Source organism: Synchiropus splendidus, chromosome 4 (genome assembly GCF_027744825.2).
Source record: "Synchiropus splendidus isolate RoL2022-P1 chromosome 4, RoL_Sspl_1.0, whole genome shotgun sequence".
In the NCBI taxonomy this organism is placed as follows: domain Eukaryota; kingdom Metazoa; phylum Chordata; class Actinopteri; order Syngnathiformes; family Callionymidae; genus Synchiropus; species Synchiropus splendidus.
The window spans coordinates 30,776,135-30,797,870 of NC_071337.1; the positions used below are offsets into that span (position 1 = coordinate 30,776,135).

The 21,736-nt window shown below is 40.6% G+C and overlaps 2 protein-coding genes across 2 annotated transcripts in view; both read left to right on the forward strand.

Moving 5' to 3' along the window:
• Nucleotides 1–8,243: 8,243 nt before the first annotated feature.
• On the forward strand, nt 8,244–17,727 carry topaz1 (testis and ovary specific TOPAZ 1). The gene is made up of 21 exons (XM_053862870.1): nt 8,244–8,711; nt 8,995–9,952; nt 10,025–10,068; nt 10,220–10,296; nt 10,427–10,476; nt 10,586–10,629; nt 10,712–10,785; nt 11,089–11,175; nt 11,243–11,300; nt 11,908–12,059; nt 12,480–12,572; nt 12,649–12,764; nt 12,958–13,008; nt 13,550–13,613; nt 13,706–13,877; nt 13,979–14,079; nt 14,280–14,445; nt 14,724–14,876; nt 15,462–15,665; nt 16,664–16,850; nt 16,920–17,727. The coding sequence occupies exons 1-21, from the start codon at nt 8,633–8,635 to the stop codon at nt 17,116–17,118; spliced, it is 3,129 nt and encodes a 1,042-aa protein (XP_053718845.1). The 5' UTR covers nt 8,244–8,632; the 3' UTR covers nt 17,119–17,727.
• A 2,490-nt stretch (nt 17,728–20,217) lies between these two features.
• The window catches only part of trim71 (tripartite motif containing 71, E3 ubiquitin protein ligase), a 28,425-nt gene continuing 26,906 nt past the window's right edge, over nt 20,218–21,736 (forward strand). Inside the window, exon 1 of the mRNA XM_053863079.1 lies at nt 20,218–21,715. Coding sequence (XP_053719054.1) covers nt 20,990–21,715 — 726 coding nt within the window. The 5' untranslated portion in view covers nt 20,218–20,989. The remainder of the gene's footprint in view (nt 21,716–21,736) is intronic.

Sequence of the window (21,736 nt, forward strand, 5' to 3'; positions counted from 1 at the left end):
CACAGAACAGATTATGAGCATCGGTGGATTAAATTAAAGCTCCGGCGTTGTGCTCATAGTGCATGTCCCTCAAGTCGGACGATAAGTCATTGTAAAATGACAAAGCTGAACTAAATGACAACAGGCATTCTTACCACAACTGTGTGGGTGTGCCACTCGTGTGTTTGAATGTTTGTGCGTCCGATCACGAATGTGACAGTCGTGGGTCGGACTTATATGTGAAAATGTCTGCTGCTGTCCCTAATGCGTTTGTCAAGGAAGAGCCTGGCGTTCAGTCGCTCGAAGAGATACTGAGAAGGAGGACAGCCACGGTGTAACCGTCTCACATAACACTCCATTTTAGGGTGTGTCCACATTTACTGCTTTTAGTGATCAATATGGCTCAGACTCTGCATTTCCTCTCCCTTGGTCCTGAGTTCATGATATTCAGCCTATGTCATACACCTCATCCTCTGGTTTTATTTTACTTGGCCATTGGATTTAAAATAAATAAAAAATGTAATCGTGTTAAAATTTGATTAAAACTAATTTCAAATCTCATTTCCCTTTACTGAGCAGTGAAATGTGCAAAACTAATGCAAAACAGTTCCCGATATTAACGTTCAAAATTTATTGATGAAAGGAAGGGCTGTAAATTTTATATAAATATAACATATGAAATGGCTCGATTATTTAACACAATATATTATTCAATTCTTACACTTCATTATAATCCCTTTTAGAAAGCTGAGTTGTGCGGCACACGATAGAAACTCAGATATTGAAATGGTGAACCTTTATTAAACTGTGAAAAATAGTCATCCAAACAATAAATTTTTTTCTTTATTAAAATAACTTAGCAATAATTACTCGACAACTATGCACGCACATCTGATGTCATAATCTAAATGATAATTTTCTTGTACGTTATTCATTTATTCTGTTAATGGAGAAAAACAATGAAATTAATATAAAACAAAAAATGTTTCCACAAACAAAGTACTGTAGCTAGTGCATCAGATCTTTCCCTCATTTAACCTTGATGAAAGTTTTAAAACTCTAAACTCTTCAAATAAAAAGCAGTCTGTGTATGTATGTATGTCTCACCATTGGTTTGTGAACATTGGTGCCAACATTGGTGCAGCTGTTGACAATGGAGAGCAAAGTCTAACATGTCAGTCATGGAAATATTGCTCTTTTTCTAAAGCTAGTGTGTGTGTCATGTTCAGGTAGAGGGCAGTCAAGACATGAGCCAAAGCTCCTAAGGTGAAAAGGGAACAGTCCCAAGGGCATAAACATTGCCGATCTTCGGGTTAGTGAGAGGTTGAACAGGGTTGTTACAAGGTGGCACATGTGGGCTGTTTCTGTAGTAGTAACTCATTAAAATATAAATACAACAGTGGATTTATAATGTACACACAGGTGATGCAGCTGGAAAAGCCACGGATCTGTGGTTTTCAGACGCAATTGAAGGCCGTCTGACCGCATCAGAACTGGCAGGACCCATTTGTAGGTTTCCTGACGCTGACAAAAGACCTGTGTGGATTTGATGCGCTGCGCTGCCATCAATGTACATTTTGTTCCCTTTGTGTTACATTTTAAATAGGCTATGGTTACGTTCCTGCCCGGCAGCCTGTCAAAAAAGACTTTTGAGTCGCAACAATCAAAAAGATGAGCTATAAAAATATCAAAGGTGGTCCAAAAACAAGTCCTCTCAGGTTTCCTTTTTTGCATCCCTCACTTTGATTGCAAGTTAAAAATAAACACCTTTTTACTAAAGACAAAGCCGATTTGACATGCACGCTCGTTCGAGGACAGGCAACATGAGGATAATGATCTTTACATCCGCCCGAGCAGCAAAGGGCTTTTTAGACCTGACTAAAGAGGAAATGGAAGCTGGACGAATGCTCAGCCAGCATCCTTATCTTTCACTCAGCGCTGACCACTCTGGCTCCTCAATAATGGACGGACAACAGAAAATGGCCCGTGTGCTCGTCTCATGGACAGCAGGTTAACACAAGCCACAGCAATGTCAAAAATAATTGTATGGTAATCCATGCGCTTCTCATCTCATTGATCTCAGTGAGCAGAATAGTGGGATTCCTCGCTCAGCGAGAGAGCATTTTGGATAAAAGTGATTGGGGGTTTGACACAAGTGGAGGTCTGCTGGTTAATAGTGTCAGAACGCTGAGTGGGGAGGGTATTCACCACAGCAAGGCTTTCTGCTTCCCTGGCGCGCATCCCGAGTGCAGACAACAGACGTCGTCATTTTCCAACTCAATTTACGGATGCATTAGGAGATGCTGAGGCGCGCCCAACTCTCACAAATGCAATCAGACTGCCTGTATGCTTTAGGAGGAAATTGAGGGTGCCATTTATCGACTTCTTTTCTTCCACGGATAGATTTTCTCCACTGATATCATTTGAAAACATTCACAGCTGCCTATAGATTACCAAATGACAGTTAATGACTGCTGCTTTGTCTCTCTTTTAGACTCAGGAAAGGGCACGAACGGCCGTTTCAGTGCAACTGGAGCTCATCTTAACGGGTTTGTTGAGGTGATTATGTTAGTCTATCTGTATCAGTTTCCACCAATTGTTGTAATGTTTGATGTTAAAAAACATCAAACATATAATGTCCAATTTGAAAAGACAATATGGAAATATATTATTGATTATTAGATATAATTTCCGAATAGGAAAGTGCATTAATGTGTGGTTTAAATCTTGAAAAGTCAATGTTAGATTAAGGAGGCTGAATTATTTTTATGATTTTTTATTGTTTTGGTTTTTGATTTTAGTAATTTCAAATACATTTTATTTAAATATTCTCAATGTAAATCATAAATATAATTCTTTTAAGTGGTGTATATCTTCTCTATATCACTTTAATTTATAGTTTTGCTCTGACCTCATGATGGAAGTATACATCCAGGCTAACAGAATAAGGAAGTGATGTATTGTTTTTTTGTTTTTACGAATTAACAATTTGCTCCCTTTAAAATACATTGAAATCCATGCTGTGTTTTCACATTCATTCTGCGGGGAAAAGTATGAGTTTGGGTAACACTACAGTAGAGTGTACTATGAGTGGGTAATTTTTCATTTTAATTGACCTAAAAATATGAAGGAATACGCTGGAGAGCAGGGACATATTCATGTCAGAGACCGTCTGTGATCGTAACTCAAGTGCATGTAGTAACCGGTACCAAGGAGACTCGAACAACAAGAAAAAAGTTTACAATTAATGAATCTGGGCTAAATTAGACAGATGGTAGAACACAGAACCAAGGAATACTCTGCATGGCAACGATGACAATCTGGTGCTGCTGAATGGAACCAGGAAGCTTTATGCAGCAGGTGGACTGGTTCCAGGTGTGTGTTGTCAAGCCCCTGGAAACAAGGCGGGACAGATGAATATGTGCGAAATTAAACCAAAGTTTAAGTTTTTAAAGTCATTCTGTGTCCTTAAATCATAAGAAACACAAATTTTCCTGTCATTTTGATTTGCCACTAAACGTCTTTTGTTCTGTGTACTTGGCTTCAGACGCATCTGTAACTGATGTCTTGTGTAAATTACACAAACAAATACCTTACCTACCCAGTAAATGAGAATTCCTCAGCGCTCCGTCTTTTTGCTGAGGATTTGTTGCTAAATTAATTGACTCAAGAGCACTTTTGTCAATGGCTTGTAATACTTCTTAGATTAAAACTAGATATTTGACTAAAAAATGTAAACGGCTTTCTGTTTGCCTGCTGCATTAAATTCCCCACATCTCTGCGTGGATGCCGCTCTTTCTCTCCGTCCCTCACACCGCTGTCTCAGTAGTGCATTAAACAGAGGATTTGAGGGCCAAATCAACTCGAGAGGTAGCGTCTGACCTTAGCTAAATATACGTCTAATTGAAGGCTAAACACGGAGGGGGAGAGAACCAGGGAAGCGGCGCAGACAAAGGATGGGGGCTGGGAAGGCTGCTGTGCTGTGCATTTCTGGGGAACATGGAGTGGCGAAAAAAATCGGTTATGCAGAAATTACTTCAAGAGACGATGGCCAATGTTCAAGAACATTTTTATTTTTTATTTTTAATGGATATCTCAGCATCTTAGTGCTGCTTTAGCTCCGCACTCCCTCCTCTTCTGTGCTAGTTGTCCAGCCAACTGTGTCACTGTTGATCTGCTTTTCTCTGTATTATGTGTGCCATCATCATTGCCTCCCTTTTATCCTCCTGCCTTCCCATCTTGAAATCACATTCTATTCACGGTGTGACCTGCTTTAATAGCAGGCCTCAGCAATGTGTGCTCACAAAGTCAAGGATTGCCGGTTTACTGTATCACAGATGAAACTTGATTCACAGGTGCGTCTGGTCCACACATCTTGTTACAAAAGTAGAATCTATAGCTTTCAAGTGGAGGAGGTCTGGGAGCATGTGGACGTTATCTTGAAACGAGGGGCTGGCTACCATAGCAACCATAAGATGAGGCAGGCAAGGCTATTTAAAGGAATTCATCTGCTGCCTGCGTACCCGACAGCTACATGTTAGTCTGTAGAGACAAAGAAACACCGCAGAGTAAATATATACACTCTTGTTTTGCTTATATGGCGCAATATCTTATATAGAGGCGGGAGCCCACAGCATATACTCAAATATGGCTTCATAAAAAGCAACAATTCTCACACGTATTATACACTCAGACATTTAATTTCAGATGGTCTAGACAAGCCTGGACCAGGGGATTTATTTGTCATATATTGCACGACATCTGGATTCATATGACGCAGACATTTTTTGAGTTAGCAACCGGCCCTAAAGGACTTAATGCTGCTTTTTGGACATTTACACTTGCTTCTCATTTTACGTGTTTCTCGGGGCAGTATTTATGTTGCTGATGATTCAATCGTCGGAATGCAAATGCAAACAAGTGCTGTTCAACGGCTACATCCTTTGTGTCACTCGAACTTCCTTCATGTGTGCTACTGCCTTTTGAAGAGGATCAATAAGGAGCTACCCTAATGCAACAACAATGAAAGAATGCAGGCTTTACTTTGGACTTAAAATATGTGAACACAAACCTCACGTTGCAAACAAATTTGCGCAGCTAATTTTGCCGCCTTAGTACCGTTTCCGATATTTTGCGGGAGGGTGAAACGTTTGCAAGACTATGACAGACTTAACTTGTGAATTTCCCGTCTGTCTGTCTGTGTTCTCTATCATAGTCTAATCCCAACTCATTTCATATGCTAAGTAAAAGCTTAGCTCCCTCTTCAGTGGAAGTGCATGCACACTTCCTCATCGCTGTGATTATGAAATTTGCATAGCGGGTGAAGTGGGGTGCTGCTGGTGGTCTTATGCCTGTCAGGTGTAAAGAGGTGGAGCACAGAATCCCTCTGACTGGATTTAACACCAAAACCTTGGAAGCTACAAGTTTCTGTGTCTGCCTCTTCTGGGATTGTTTCCGCACTCAGATGCATTTGCATTTTCTCTTCTCGCAGCTGTCACGGATGCGATGGGGGGTTCAGTGCTGAGAGAAGAGATGGACCCCCTGAAGACCTCACAATGAGTTGGAGCCACTTCATTCCGCATGACATGGGAAAGACCTTCGTGAGAGCGGCATCTGCTGGCATGGTGAGGCGGGACAGCTGGTGTTGTGAATCAGGCCGCCGCAGTCCAGGGAACCGGCTACTTCCCAACACCAGGGTCCCTCCTGCACTCCTCACAGCTGTGATGTTTCGGGTCGGTGATTCAACTTTAATTGACTATTGAAAAATGACTGATAATGACATTACAGTCATAACTCATATTGAATGGATATGATTATTTCATATTGTACGTATTGGTGCACATGTGAGAAGTTACTTCTAATGGCAATGGCAATGACATTTAATTGACCATTTTGATTTGTATAATAAAATGCACCTACTCTGTGTTTTCCTTTTTTCCGCAAACACATGCTGCTACAGCCTTAATCCTAACCCACATTTTTTGTTCTTTGATTTTGACCATTATTGTTGTATTTTGCAAATACATTAAATAAAAATGACAAAACCACCTATATTAATTTCTATATATATATACATATATATATTTTTTTAATTTTTTTTTAAATTTTGGAGCATTGCACCAACAGTTTGTCTACAAAATGTTCATTTTCTCCTTATAAAACACTAAGTCATATTGTCAGAATGTGCTGCATTGAACAAGATGCAGATTACATTTTGGAGTTCCATCTTGATCTTAAAATCTTTTGTTCTATTTTTTGCTCCACATTTGTGATCTAATACTTTCTCTCACCGCAGTTTGTTTCAACTCCCAACAAAGAGGATTCATCACGCCAGTAAAATAAGGCGTCCAGTTGGATGTAACTGTGGCCCTAAAGCGTGTCGTTATGGTCCATTCAACAATATTTTACGGTTACTAAATCAGATTACCACAGCCTTGAAAACACTGGAATGCATTTGCATTACTATAAGAATGTGTGTTTCACCTGGATAAGTCCTTAAATACAGGAACATTATTATATAAAGCTCATATGTTTTGTATAATATTGTGTTTTGTATATATTGCATTGTGTGTCTGCCTGTAAGCATTGTAAGTATTGTTAAGTATTCAAGATAACTAGATCGATTATGAGGTAATATCCACCATTACAGAGTACCAGCTACTGCCGCTGGCGTTTCATCGAGTCAAAGTGCTTCCACAGCAGGTGAGGTGTTTTTTTGGATGATGACTAGAAAAGCTTATTAATACGATATGACACATTTCACAGTTTTAATCACATGTTCACCCATTTGCGTTAAAGGAACTTGACAGTGAAAAAGTCATCAAATCCAAGAAAGACAAAATGGACTCACTGAGATTATTAACTACTGCAAGTAAGCAGTGCAACATTCTGGAGTCTAGAATGATGTCAATTGTGACCTTGCCTCCAGAGAAGATATGAAGGAAGGATTTTAATCTGCGTTTTCATAAAGCTCAATGTTGAACCCTTGCTGTTGTTAGTTTAGGTTCCAAATCTGTCACGTGATGTATTTGTATGTGTAAGAGGCTGTGGGTCTGGACAAATTAAGATCATTCTAACTCTAATGAGATATCCCCAAAATGCACCACAATTTGGAAATCACATCTCCCCCAGATCATATATTACTTCAATACCTAATGCCTGTGAATTTCTCCGATGGAGATCAATAAAGTATTTATCTATCTATCCAGCTATCTATCGCTATCTATCTATCTTCACACACTCTCACAAAGGTATCTTTGACCGGGGGTACATCACAATCTACGTATATGTATGGTGTGCTGTGACTGTGTAGTGGTGGAGTAGGGGTACGCCATATGAAATTCTGCATAGGGCCCTGAAAATATTGGGCTGGCTGTGCATGATCTCAAGTCTCCAGAGGTTGGGTAGTTAGGTTTCAGCGCAGTCATTGGCCTAGGAATGATTCCCAGTCAAAATACTTATATCTACCAGCCCAGAAGTGGTGGAGGTGATGCATTTGGGGTAGTTTTTAACTGTAGACACAATAACCAAAACACAAAAGAATGTATTTCCTTTAAACTTTCAGGGGCAATTAGAAATGCATTGATGTTCCGAAGCTCTTTGGAGCAGCTTAGCGGTTGCTCTGCCTCCTCTTCACTCCTCTTGTGTTCAATGCAATGCTACTGCCATCTGCTGTATGACAGCACTTACAGATATTACAAATGTGAATTAGACAAAAGAAATCCATGTAGGGCAATAATATTGGGTTAAAAAAATGAGTATGGACACGATGTCAGTTTGAACTAAACAATTTGATTTCTGAAGAAATGAGGGGTGTGAATGCAACTTGATGCATTGTGAGCGGAGAGAAACTAAAGTTAGATTGCATTTTCTGTAAAAATGTTACTTAAACTTATGATTAGACTATGTTAGTAAAACCAAATAAATAAAACATTTCTAAAACGACTCAGGTCTACTTTCGTCAACCAGTCACTCTTGTGTTGGTGTAAATGAGAGCAATGTAGTTGGTTTGAATGGTTGAATGTAGATTTTTGTGACTTTCTCTGCTAAAAAAAAATACTTCTTGTTTGTCAACAACAAAAATCATATCACAATATTGTGTCTTTTCATGCGCTAAATCTAAACCAAACAAAACTTGTATAGAGTATTTTTTTAAATGTATTTAAATATAATACATTTATTTATCTGTTTATTATTACTTTTATCATTTCATACACTATACAAATGACCACATCTTTATGCTAATGCTAATCACATGGCATCGCTTCCCAGCGACGAAGCAATGGAGCTCTGTCTGAAGTGAAGTCGTGGCATGTTTCGACCACATGGACCCTGTCTGCGTCGTCACGTGCCGTACGCGTAGCCTTAATTGTCAGCGGCGCTTGCGAGGTGTTGTTTTTATCATGGTCTGATTTATCATTTAGCTCATTATAGGTCAAATTGAATGTTTCATAGTCTCTCGAACGCACGGGGAAATGCCATTGTATCAGTATGTTGGCATCATAATTGGTTAGCTTGATGTCACCTGAACTGGCTTAACTGCTTCTCCACTGCAGCGCATTGACCAGTGGGATTTGTTTCTGCTCACTTTGCGCTTCAACTCCGGAGAGTTTTAAAGCCAGAGGTTTCAATACGTGCTCCATCTTTATTCGCGATGGATGGAGGAGCTTTCACTTCGGAAGAGATAAGGTGGATACAGTCGAGGAGACCAGCAGCACCAGTGGCCGCCGAAGGTGAGACCAACCTGGAGCTTGTTATCCAGCCACGCACCTGTGAGAACATTAGTTTTCTCCGTTTACACCACAGTTTTACGGTTGCACGGAAGGTTAGTGACCATAGCGCAATGTTAGCTCTCTAAAAGCTAGTCCGGCTAATTTTCTTCCACGCGTCCCCTTCACCCCAAATGCTATTTAACTTTTTGATGAGGTTTTTTTCCTGACATTTGTGCGTGCGGTGCTGAAATGCGTAATACTTTTCTCCACTCATTTGACTTTCAAACCTGTCTTCTGGCTGCAGGCATTAGAGGTCTCTCTCGGCCATTCAACACACCCTCCGGTTGTGGTGATGGGAGAGACTTTTCCTCCCAGGAACTCTCAAGTCAGGGCCAACAACATTCAAGGATGGAACCGGCAAACGGGCCTGAGGCGACCTGTGACCCTAGGATTACACACCAAGTCAAAGTGGTGCTGTGCGATATAATCCAAAACTCCTTGTATTGCAGTTGTAGATCTGTGTCGCTACATGATCTTCATTATGTACGTTTCAATGATGAACCTGCTGAGTTCATCCCAGAGTTCAATGATCACAGTAAGTGCAGAGATTCTTGTCAGAGAGTGAAGCCGTACTTGTTTAAGGTGAGAACATCTTGTGCACGCACGTGCATGCCCTGGCCCTTTCAGAAGACCCCTTTGTCCACTGATCGGTTATCTATGGAGCGTCTTTCTGCATCACAAGTTGTACAGGACTGTTCTCAAAATGAAAGTCCGTCTGTCAGCAAGCAAACCAACAGCTCTGTTCCAAATGGAGCAAAATCCTGCCAAGATGCGGGTGAAAGCAAGGATGGTGACCAAGACATCAGTGAGGAAGTGATCGGATTAAACAATGATGAAACAGAGGGTTTACAGCTGCGAAAAAAGCATTGCCATATTGAAGTGCCTCCCATGTCTCTTGGAGACGCTCACACATCAGATCTTGACAATGAAGAGCAAACAGGTTCGCCCAGAGAAGACGAACCACTGTCTGAAGCACTTGGCTGTGTTGGAAATGAAGCTACCACTGGCTGTAATGGTCACGCATGTGTTTTGGACGAGGTGGCGGCATATGAGCAAGACATTCTAATCGTCAACGTAATCCAAGATGACTTGGATCTATTCGATAATGTTCCACACAGTGGTTTGATTGAAAACAATCCAGTTAGCGTTGGAAAGGGATCGGCAAAACCCATGTCTGTTACTGGCACACCGACAGATTCAAGGTAATGTATGCGCTTTGTTTGTTTTTTGAAGTCAGCAGTGATACGAACTCACTGATTTATTTCACGTTTCAGGTTGAGCAAGGAAAATTGCAGCAACAGTTCTCCGAAAGTTTGTGGTACTGACGTTCTCATTTCAGTTTTCTGTGCCTTAATTCTGCTGTTCTCTGTGATCAATGGTGTCCGCGTCCCATCGCAAACGTCTGCATTAGTACGGTACCGTAGTGTTATTTCTTTTTTTTGTGTTAAGATCATTCATTGTTCCTCCAGTCAACATCTGTCCTTGGAAACAACCCAAGCGCCATGTGAACTCCTCACCTGCTGGAAGATGTCTGAATCAAAACATGGTGATGACTTTTTTTCATGTCCTTTCATGCAGGAGTTCAAGGAAAACTCTTTTTACCCACACACTATTTGAAATATTGCACTGCCTTTTAACCCAAAGTAAGGTTTTAGCACATGCGATTACTTTTGCAGATTTATACTAATTCAACTGATGGGGGATGCTTGCAAGGAGACCAGAGAAGGTAAGATGCTTTATTACTATTATTGTTATGATACATTCTGTAGGCTTTTTTAAATTTCTTTTTCTGTTTTCTTTTAACTATTTTTGAGCTGTATATATTCTGTCTGCAGAGTCCAGATGAAGCAGATTTCGCCTTCTCTCAGCAAACAGCAGGGTTAGGAAAGATAGGCTGTTTAGCATTCACCATGGATTTCTGTGTATTTTAAGGTCACATTGATTTATTCTTCAACTTGCAGTGTCTGGTCCACAAACATGTACAAATTTACATGCGATGAACCCGACCATGGTCCTGCAAGAGAAACAATCGAAAGTAAGTACAGAATGCATTTTGATTATCATTTCCACTTTCGGAGTCAACATTTAACAAGCTAGTCAACTGGTGGGATTGTTGCTCAGACATTGTTTCAGTGTTGATATTCATAAGGCAGGTTATACAGTCAATAACGTTGGAACAGTTGGAACTGTGCTGCATATCATATTCTTTCATTTGTGAAAAATGCTTTCATTTATACCTTAAGTTATAAATAAAACTTTCCCGAGTAACTATTTCAGAAATCAAAGCCCATTCTTACAGTTCTACAGATTGAACTCTGTTATATATATATATTTTTAGTACTGCCGACTGTTCTTCAGTCAGTCACTGACCTGCAACCTCAAGACCTGTCGCTTCCCACACGTTCCCCTGAATGGGGATGAACAGGTACGTTAATGTGCATTGTTTGTGTAAATGCTTTTGGCTATTAATGCAGTCTTTTTTTCACTTCCAGTTTTGCAACGAATCTATAGAGCGCTTCACCCAAAATCCAGGCTGTCTTCAAAAAGCAGGTGTTTATGTTGTTCACACACTTCCACATTTTCACTTATACTATTGAGTGAGGAATCACCTTTGTTTTTCAGACTGTTAAGTATAAATGTGTGTTGTAACAGGGAAAGTACTGTGGCAACATTTCATTTCCTTTGTTCTGGAAACAGTTTTAATTCAGTTGTTTAGTTTTTGAAACCAATTTCCTCCAAAGAAACTGTTGCAGGTTTTCCGCCGCATATAAACGAGCATGGCGCACTGCCACACTCCAATGAGAGCCACCGTGCCATCATATAAATCTCTTGATGGAATGATGAATGATGAAATTTCACATGGTCCAACATATTAAAACGAAGTGAAAACGTTGAAACATGGAAGACAAACAACACGTCATGGTTGCGAATGAGTTTATGGTGGTTTTCGGTGTGTTTTTAACGGAAAAATTTCAAAAGAAACCCCGTAATGACTGAAGTCGGTTGCTTGTGGAATTCAATTCCTGCATTCTGGCCAAACAAATGAAGAGACGGACCCTGTGAGGACAGCAAGGATTGGAGGCAGATTTACTTCTCATGACCTTGTGTGTCTGCGACATGAATGTCCTGTAGTCTCTTGCCCTCTCCCCGTCTGCAGGTGCTGTGTTCAGAAGCTACTACCAGAACAACGCTCCAGGATTGAATTTTTCATCGAAGACGTTCAAGTCTCTCCTCTGGAGTCTGCTCAAAGAAGGCATGGTGACTGAGATACTCGCTGTTCTTGGGGTCAGCTCGGAACACAAAATTGTGGTTGGTTGAATTCTTGTTTCTTGCAGTATTTCGCATGGCCAGTAGGGGGTAGACCAACTTCAATTTAGGAGGGGCGATCACATTTTCTCCAAGGGTCACTGCAAAGTGATGTCAAAAGTAAGAAGGGGAGAAATGCGCAACAATTTAAAAAGCATTGCAAGCTTAGAGTTTATGACTATTTAACCGAGCTTTACATTGTAAGACGCACAAAAAAATAGAAAAGTGGTAGCAACTTATAGTTAGAATTTGAATAGTAAGAATGATTATTAAATAACTTAAAATCTGAAGTTACTAACCGCAAGGCTGCTGTAAGTAGCTTCATGCGGGTTGCGTGCATCCTCATGGTTGTACAAAATGCAAATGTGTCTTGTGTTCAAGAATTTCTAACTTTCATACAACATCTGTTTTCTTTCCTTTCAGCCAGAACATGCCTTCATGCTGGCGCTGTTTACGTATGTGAGAGAGAAGTGTCTCAGTAACGTGATCCCTAACCTTATGCAAATCACATTTAAGGTCTGCAATTTTGCATAGACCTGCATTTATGTGAAAATCTACCTCTTTGCTAACGCTTATGTCTCCATGTTTACAGATGGTCAAAGCAGGCCTGGTGCTGGATTTGGAATGCTTTAACTTCATCAAAAACATCCCAGACTTCCAGCAGATGACTTCTGTGAACTCAAGTATTTTGATGTCTGGGAACCACATGTGAGTTTAAGCATATGTGTATGGCTTTCTCCTCACTGTCACTGAGATGACATCTGTTGCCACCAAGCTTTTTTGAATGCTTAAAATGTCCAGGGTTGTTGGAGTTACAGTCGTATGTTTGAGTCGGACACAAACTGTAGGTACAAATGAAGATGCAAACTACTACTATTGATGAGACTTTCTTGGCTGCTAGGGCTCAAGCAGGCCAACAAGACTTGTTCGCTGTGACATCCTCCAATACACAGTAAGTAGAAGTTTTTAACTAATGCGGGTTCCTTTAATTTTTGGGAGTCTAAGTCTTCTGGTCGGTCCAAGGGACCTGAAATTTAAAGAAAATGAATGGAAGTCAGTTATTTTCTAGTCCACTTTGCCTCATGCCCTGGATCACGCGTACACAGTACCTCACTTGAAATGATAAATAATGATGAATCAGTGTCGACTGTGTTTGTTGTGTAATTTCTGATTTATTTGAGAATAGAGAAGAGCCTGCAACGAGCATTATAGTTTGCTACTACAAATCACACTAAACCGAAAGTAGCGTTGGATCCCAGTCAAAAACCAGTGCTCTCACGATACATTACAATGTATCTTTCAATTTCACAGACATCATTGACTCCTGTTCATATATTTGGTAGGTACCATGAGGTAGAAATTACAAATAAATATTGTTGGGATTTTTATTTTAATTATGTATCCATGAGTTATTTAATAGGTCTATATTTTGCCTCATATTCTAATGGAGTCTAGGCTTTTGAGGTTCTGATATTCTATCTGAAACATGCTAGGGCAACTCTTGGTTCGGGTTTTGCAGATGACCTGGCCGCAGCTTCTACTATTGTGGAGATCGAGGTTGGTTGCCACTACTTCAAGTCATTTTTTTCTCAAGTGCCTCTTTCAGTTGTCTCTTTACCCAAACTCTAATCTAATCTAATATTGGTCAGCTTTTCTCCAAGTTGGGAAATTGGAAGCAACTGGGGGAGTTGTTTCGGTCAATTTGCCACTCTCATGCGAGTTGCAACAAACTGGAGACAATCGGTGCTCGGATTGCCATGGTTCTCCTGTACGATAGAAAGGAGCAGACATCACTGCCGTTTGTCGACTTTGCCAATGCAGGTATTAACTGTTCAGTGTTTTTTTTTCAATTTCATTTTTTAAATATTCTATCTATATTATTCTTGAATTCTAAAGTGTGGACTTTGTTGATACATTTTAAGTCTGTCAAAATGAAGCTGAAACATCTCCAGCTGTGTACTTCTTGGGCAGGATTGGAATCACCCTTATGTTAAGATACCATAAACTACAGCAGTGGCATAAGGTAAGTTGCCATTTATTTCTCTCACTTGTTTTGCTTCTTTGAGAACACCAACAATGTGAATATATATATATTTATATAGTAAGAGCAAATGCAGGAAGTATACACGTTCTGAACAAGTACACGTTTCTGAGATCCCACAATGACTTCTGGAACAAAGACCAGTGCGTTGAATGTTGTGAAAATAACTGTGCCTTGTGAAGGGTCAGAGTGTGGTGGAGGTGATGTCCCTGTCAAAGATAAAATACTCCATGTTGAAAGGATTATTTCTCAACGATAATGGGGAGTCACGTTGCTCCCTGATCACTGTGGCAGCCAAGCTCTTCCTCTTGAATGGCAGTTTTGCCGGAGCACTGAGCACACTCAAAGGTATGTTATGGCCGAGCGTTAGTTTTAAAGGTTGATTATATTTACTCCATTTGTGCAGCTTTTCACTGTACAGCATCACCTTTAGAGATGGCACTCCTAAATGCAGTGTGTAAAGAACTTTCTGTATACAAAGTAGATAGCAGTGAGCGTTTATTTACCTGAATTTTGGCTTCCGTAGCAGACCTCATAATGCATACTCTGTGGACATACTATGAGAATAACGGACAAGGAATAACTTTTTCTGTCTTTTATATGTGTGCATTTTTTGTTTTCTTCAGAAAACAAATGGTTTGTGACTTCACATATGTGGCCGTGCAGCTCTGATGACCTGGAGAGTCGATTTTATATGATGATCAAGCTCTCTGAGAAAATCTCCTGCCGAGACAGACTGGAAGTCTTCTCGAACCTCCCTGGCATCAAAGACCCAATCGGTGAGAGGGTGTAATTGAACTATTTGAACACACGTTATGAATATCGAGGCAGACGCTGGTAAAAAGAAAATTGTGTGTCGCGTAAATGTCTGATGTTATTTGTTTCTGTCATCTGTCAAACTGTGGGTGGATGTAGACACCATTATCTGTCTGCATTGGCTTCTCGTCTTTTCTTCAACTGTTCATGAGCCAATATATTCAAAATAGTTTATTCAATAGCAATACCGTTTTGAACAATTATATTATTGTCCTTTATTAAAATTTGTGCATCCCACCAGTAAAATTTTTGGTTTTTCATCTATAGATTTGAGATCCAAGATTTTGAGATTCACATCCGTTCCGTTCCACCCAGCTGGATTATTGAAGTGATTTCCCCCCCCTTGTTCAACCAGACTTAAAAACTGAACTACTTGATGTGCTGATGTTGTGAAAATGGCAGGCCCTCCTTTGGTGAAAGTTGTTTGTGCCTTGACAAGATACTTATTTTTTTGCAAACTTTACTGGTGCATTTTGTGGGATCAACACCATTTACTCAGTTGTGCTCTTGTGCCATCAGAATTTAATGTTTTAATCTTTTTCCCACAGCGCTGGTCAACATTTCCAAGTACACTCCATTTTTCATGACCCACTTGGACTTGTGCATGGAGAAAAGGTTGCTGATTGTGGCATCGGACACTGTTGACTTCATGTTGTCCAAGGGTCTGGTTGTGGAACATGCGTCACTGCAGCGCCTTTTGTGCAAACTTGTGGAACAAAGCAAATGGCTTCGAGCCAGACAAGTGTTCAAACGTGAGTCATTTCACCTTCGTGTTTTTGCTGTGCTGGAATACAGTATCAGAAATATCCTAACCACCAGAAGTAAAAAGCAATTTTGAGGAAAGACACTAGTTCACTGATAGTGGCACAGTATGTGTAACTGTCCTGGACTTGCAGGATCTACTGACTTCGTAAGCACACAGTCCATAGGCCCAAAAAGTAGTTATGAACTGAGTGTTTCATTGAAAACAAATTGGTGACTGCGCCAGTGAAATGATACAAAATCTTCCATGAAACCATGTGATGTGATGATTTGCTTGTATTAAAAATAAGAAAATAAAATGTTCTCACCATTTGGCCCTTTAGTTGGTATCTCACTTTTCAAAAAAGTCATCTCTGCCCTTGATTTTAGGAAGTCCTGCAAGATTTTGATGCACAAATAAAGTAATTTGTCAGTTGATGAAAATGTGCCGCAATTATTGGCAGCTCCGGCTGCGGCAAATGTTGGTACTGTGCAAGAGTACAAAACACCAGGAACTGCTAGAGGTGGCTGTTTGACAGATTTACTGATGTGAGAGGGAGGGAAGTCTGAAGTTGTGCTCCCACGTTATCTGTGATTTTTTTTTTTTTTTTGAGGTTATCGTCCTGTTAGAGGGCCAGAGAAGGAGCAGCTTTGACCAACCTTATGTTACAACCACACTGAGATGATTGCAAAATACTATGATCACAATGAAAATGTGGAGCTAACTAGCGAAGGAAATTAAAAACCTAAATAACTTGAGGCTATTACACAAACTGTGTCTGACAAAGAGATATCAGGACTACTCTGGAGAAGAGTAAAGACTTCAAAGATAGGCACAACTGAGCACAAAGGGCACTTCAAACACCAGAGGAAGCCAAATGTATTTGCATCTAAGAAAAGCGGCACTGACAAAATAACTACTTGCATTCATTCATAATTTTTGCTTTTGGGCTACATCTGAATATTTCCTGAACATAATTGCTATAATACTTGCTCATGTTTGTTCCAGATTCTGTTAGTATGGGTTACTACGCCAGTGCTTCTGCTATCCCTGGTGTGATGACACTCGTTGTCCCATATAACCTCCAGGAGGTGGAATTTGCGCTCCTTTTTGAGAGGTTCATCGCTGTAAACAGCTCTGTTCTGATCAACCCTCCAGGGACGGACCTTACATGTCTCACCATAGTTCTTCAAAGGTAATCACGGTCTCAGATGGTTCTTTTCAGATGTATGTGTGATTCTAACCTCTGCTGATGTGTCGACAGGACTGTTAGCTCTGAGAGCGAATATCTTAATGCCAGCAGTCGCCTTCTCTCTGCAGCAGGCCTTCTGATTCCCAGAATCAATGTTCGCTACACAGAGGTCAATTGGCTCCAGGAACAAGTGTTTGCACTTGACATAGTCTCTGCTCGCGACTGGTTGCGCAGCAATAATCTGTGGACCAAAGATTTGTGGTGTCAATGAACTGCCACAGTTATGATTGTGATATAGATGTTGAGACATAATGTACCAAAGAATGTACAGTTTGTCTTAACAGTTTATTTCCGAAGGTTTTCTCTCAAGTTTTCTGGGTGTTTCCTCTTTCTCTGCTAGATTTTCTATTAGCTATTTTTGGAATATAATTGTTTTTTCAAAACTGTGAAGAACTTTTTGTCCCAATTTTTTTGTCCATGTCCAGGCATTTATTATTAAAATATGTTTATTCACTGACTTATCATTCGATCTTCAGTAGTCATTTAATTGGGTTTTTGGGAAAGAAATACTACCAGAGCAAGGGGGGAAAAAAAGCCTTCAATTTATTCCCGTTCTGCCAGCCTCCTTGAGGCCCTTTGGAATCCCATTTCTTTGATAGCGTATAGTTTCATGCTTTTGTTCGAGTGTTCAGTAGTCATAGTAGTTTGTGTTTAAATATCTCATAAATAATCACAACTATTGATGTTGCTGTAGGACGTAAGTTAAGTTTGAAAACAAGATGAATAGACATGGGTGAATACATGTTCTTGCTACATTGCAACAGGAAAAGTAAATCTCCGTTTGTCTTTTGTGTTTGCTCTTTCTGGTGACAAATAAAAAATTATCAGTTCAACTTTTGGGGCTTGTTTGCTTTTTTTCCAATATGTTTTATTTGTTGGTTGCAAAGAATCTCGTTGGTGGCTAACAAAGTTGTGCCTATGTTGCATCTTCAATGATTAAATCAGTTAAAGCAACTAAGTCTCTTAGGGCTAGAATGGGTTATTTCAACGATTTATTTAAAATGTCCTCCCCTTGCAGACAGCAGGATAATGAGTTGTATGTTTGGAGTGGAAATTTAGAGGTTCCTGAAGAAATGGGTGATAATTCAGCTCCGTAGAAAGGAGAAAACCATAGTTTCAGATTTGTTCATTTGTTTTCCTTGTAGATGTCTTGGCATCATTGAAGTCAAAAGCAAAAAAAAATAAAAGCACTTGAGGCAACAAAGATGGCCTTTCACTGTGGACAAGCCATGTAATGCTGTGCCTGCGATTATTCTGTTCCCTCTTGTAAATACTAAAAAAACGGTGTTTGCCTTTGTGCTTCCATCTCTTCCTTCAGCCTGATAATTGCTGCTTGCCTCAACATTGCCACAGCGCTCCAGTGATAGAACAGGAAGCTCCATGGTATATTTTATCATGAGGCCTGTTAGCTTGTTGTGACAAATCATCTTAACCTTTGGCATGTTTTCAAACTAGTCATCCTTTTATCCACCCTTCCGCATCGTCTTGTGTGTCGTCCTACCGTAAATCACCCCTGAGTGTCTTCAGTATTTTCTCTCCTGACCCGGACATAAATGGAGTCACAGTTGAGACCTGTGTCAAAATTAGTCCGCTCAGCGTCACATGTAATCTGTCTGGATATTAACTAAAGCCCCTGGCTGCTTTCTTACTTATGGTAACGCTTGCTACATGACCCAGTGGTTTGCTTACATCATTTGGTGACTGAAAATTGTGAATGAATGTTAATTCAATCCTCTGATACATTATAATTTGTAGCTATCAGTTCTTAGAATGTCTGCCCTTTATTCCCACTTTTCCTATGTTTAATCAGGTGGGTTTTTTTTGTGTGTGTCTGTGTGTGAATTATCTTCAAGAAGTTTATAGTCTCTTCTCCAGTGTTATCTAGCAATTTATTGTGTAAAATACATTTTCTTCAAAACCATGTTGTGCAGATTTTTAATTTCCTTTTTCAATGAGCTCCATATTTTCACTCCCACTATTGCAGTGGGATTGTTTTAATTCCTTGAATAACTGAATGGGTTATTTTAAAGAAATTCCTCTCATAATTAGTTTTTTCCTTTTCTATCAATGTACAATCCCTTTGTATTCTTTTGGTATTTCGCAGAATTCTGAAAGGGTTTATTATTTTCCGAAATTACTCAAACTTGTTTGTGAAGAAGGTATTTTTTTTAACTGATATGTTTGTAATGTTGTAATTTCTTATACACAGAGTCATACAACATCATACATAAAAACATTTCAGATTTATCACAATGGCCATGCTGTTCAAACTTTTATCATTGCATCCTGCCACTCATAACGGGTATTCTTTTGACTTGGTAGATTATTTTTTGATGCCAGTCCGACTATTATATAGCATGACTGTTAGTTCAATATCTTAAATAATTATCTGCATTCTTTTAGCTTCGTATTTTCAACTTCCACGCATATTCACACTTCTTATTTCAACATTTTCCTTTTCTTAGTCTGGCTAAGCATCTTAAACAAAAACTAAAACAAAAACAAATTACCTATGCGTTCATATTCATATTCAAATGCAATATTTCACAAAGGGATGTCGATGTTCAGCTTTCATATTTATATAAATATTAGTGGTGGGACTTTAACGAATAAATTGTGATTGATTAATTAATCATAATGAACGCATTAAAATATTTAATCGTTTTAATTTAATGTAATTTAATTGAGCAGTTTGCTCTCCAGACAACAGGGAACCTTTGTAAGTGCAGGAGTTCCTGGTCCACTGATCACGCTGATGCACAAGGCACGGGGCAGCTAGGATGATAATAACAACAACAAACATGGAGGAATCCCTGAACAAAAGCAAACAAAAGCATCTGTTTGCTTTTGTTCAGGGATGTTTTTCGCCACACAATGGCCAGGGTTTCCACTACTCTGAATGTACTTGAAATTCTTATAAAATTGAAATTCTTATGCAAATATTTTCAAGACATTAAAAGAGCTTTAGTTTGAATAAGGTTATATAAAAAGTTGAATGTAGTGATTTATCGTGCTATTGTCAAACTGATGAAATAAACAATATTCTGTTGTTTAAATGTGTGTATGGCTCCAACATTTGATTCAGGAATATACCAAATTCATTCAAATTGAAACATGTGGCTTCTTGTGGCAAATATTCTTATACGATCTTATATTTTTATTCGCTAGTCCGACATTTTCAAAATATGAAAAAATAGATTTCACATTTTATTTTCGTGAAGCTTTGACGCAGGCGCGACACGCCCCTCCCCTCCCTCTTCCTGCGGCGGAAGCGAGTCCATTTTTTTCCTCAGTCGGATTAAGAGCGGAGCGTAGCACGGGCGCGCGGCGCTTCTCTGTGCCTCTTTCTCTGTAAACATCACTGCAGGTACTAGCCAAGGGCGTCATCAGAGCAACCGTCTACCACGATTTCCAGTTGTTTTGGGACACCGTAACTGAGAGGTGCCGGATGATCGCGCCTGCACATTCCTCCATGCAGAGGCAGCGAGGACGAGCCACCGACTGAAGCGGGGACGGAATCCTGGAAGCAGCCTCCCACAGTGCTCAACTAGGGACTCGGATCCATTCTGGTCTCGTGTTGTATTACGAACTGCTTTTACGCCAGAATGCCTCCATTTTTTTGAATGTCGTTGACAACAAATGAATAGTTTTCGGCGGTTTGTTCCGGCAGCCGAGCGAATGCAGGCTGCGCCCCCCGCCGCCCGAACAACCTCGATGGTGGACTAGAGTCAACACACGCAACACGACAGGTTAACATCCAGACCCATTGGTCTTCAAGCTACGACTCAAAACAAGTGGTCCAAGTGTCGTGGAAAGACGGTAACAGAAGGATGTCGACGCTGCCCTCATACGCCTTACACTATTGAGCCCGGGGACCGAGCAAACTTTGAACAGCCTACCTCATTCCAGGAGCGAGTTTTTCGAAGCTCTCTACCTCATCATTTCCTCGAGTCTTTACTCCGCTGACTGAAATACCTCATGAAGTTATCGTTAAGAACTCAAAGTCTCAACGCTGCTGGCCAGAGAGCCCACAAATGAATACCTCAAGTTTCGTCTGAGCCTTTATTATCGTAACGCTGCTGATGGCTTCATTTCCAGACTCAGACCTGCAGACCTGCCCTCTCTGCAAGGAGCTGTGCGGATCCTCTGCTCCGATATCCTCCAGCTCTTCCACCTCCTCTTCGTCGTCACACACCTCGTCCTCCTCCAGCCAGACCACCAGGAGGCTCCACGTCCTGCCCTGCCTTCATGCCTTCTGTAGGCAGTGTTTGGAGGGTCAGAGAAGTCCTGGTGATCCTCTGAAGCTACGCTGTCCCACCTGTGACCAGAAAGTGTCCATCTCGGAATCGGGTGTCGACTCGCTGCCCTCATCCAACTTCCTCTTCAGCAACATGTTGGATGTGGTGGTGAGCTCAGAGGAGCCGATCCAGAACAAGAATGGCCACCACCACAGAGGCCTAGGCTCTTCCAGCTTCCTCAACCCCCACACTGGTCTTCTGCAGCCCCACAACATGGGGGAACCCCAGTGTAGCTCTTGTGACGAGGATAATCACGCATCATCCCACTGCTTGGACTGCCAAGAGTATCTGTGTGACAACTGCGTGCGAGCCCACCAGCGTGTTCGGCTCACCAAGGACCACTTCATTGAGCGCCTGGGCGAGAATCTCCTCCTTGGTCGGCTCAACACCAACAGCAACCCCAGCCAGCCGGGAGTGGCTGTCTCTCTTGCCCAGTCTCTGCAGAACAACTTTGCCCTGTTGTCCCTCTTCCAGGACCGCATGAGCTTCTGCCAGCAGCATGAAAATGAGGTGAGTGGATCCAGATCATGC

What these genes read in the sequence shown, in the direction of transcription:
- topaz1 (XM_053862870.1), top strand. Translation starts at nt 8,633, where the DNA reads ATGGATGGAGGAGCTTTCACTTCGGAAGAGATAAGGTGGATACAGTCG. An exon ending in TTATGCAAATCACATTTAAG is followed by an intron (nt 12,573 to 12,648) that starts GTCTGCAATTTT and finishes CCATGTTTACAG; the next exon opens with ATGGTCAAAGCAGGCCTGGT. An exon ending in AGCACTGAGCACACTCAAAG is followed by an intron (nt 14,446 to 14,723) that starts GTATGTTATGGC and finishes TGTTTTCTTCAG; the next exon opens with AAAACAAATGGTTTGTGACT.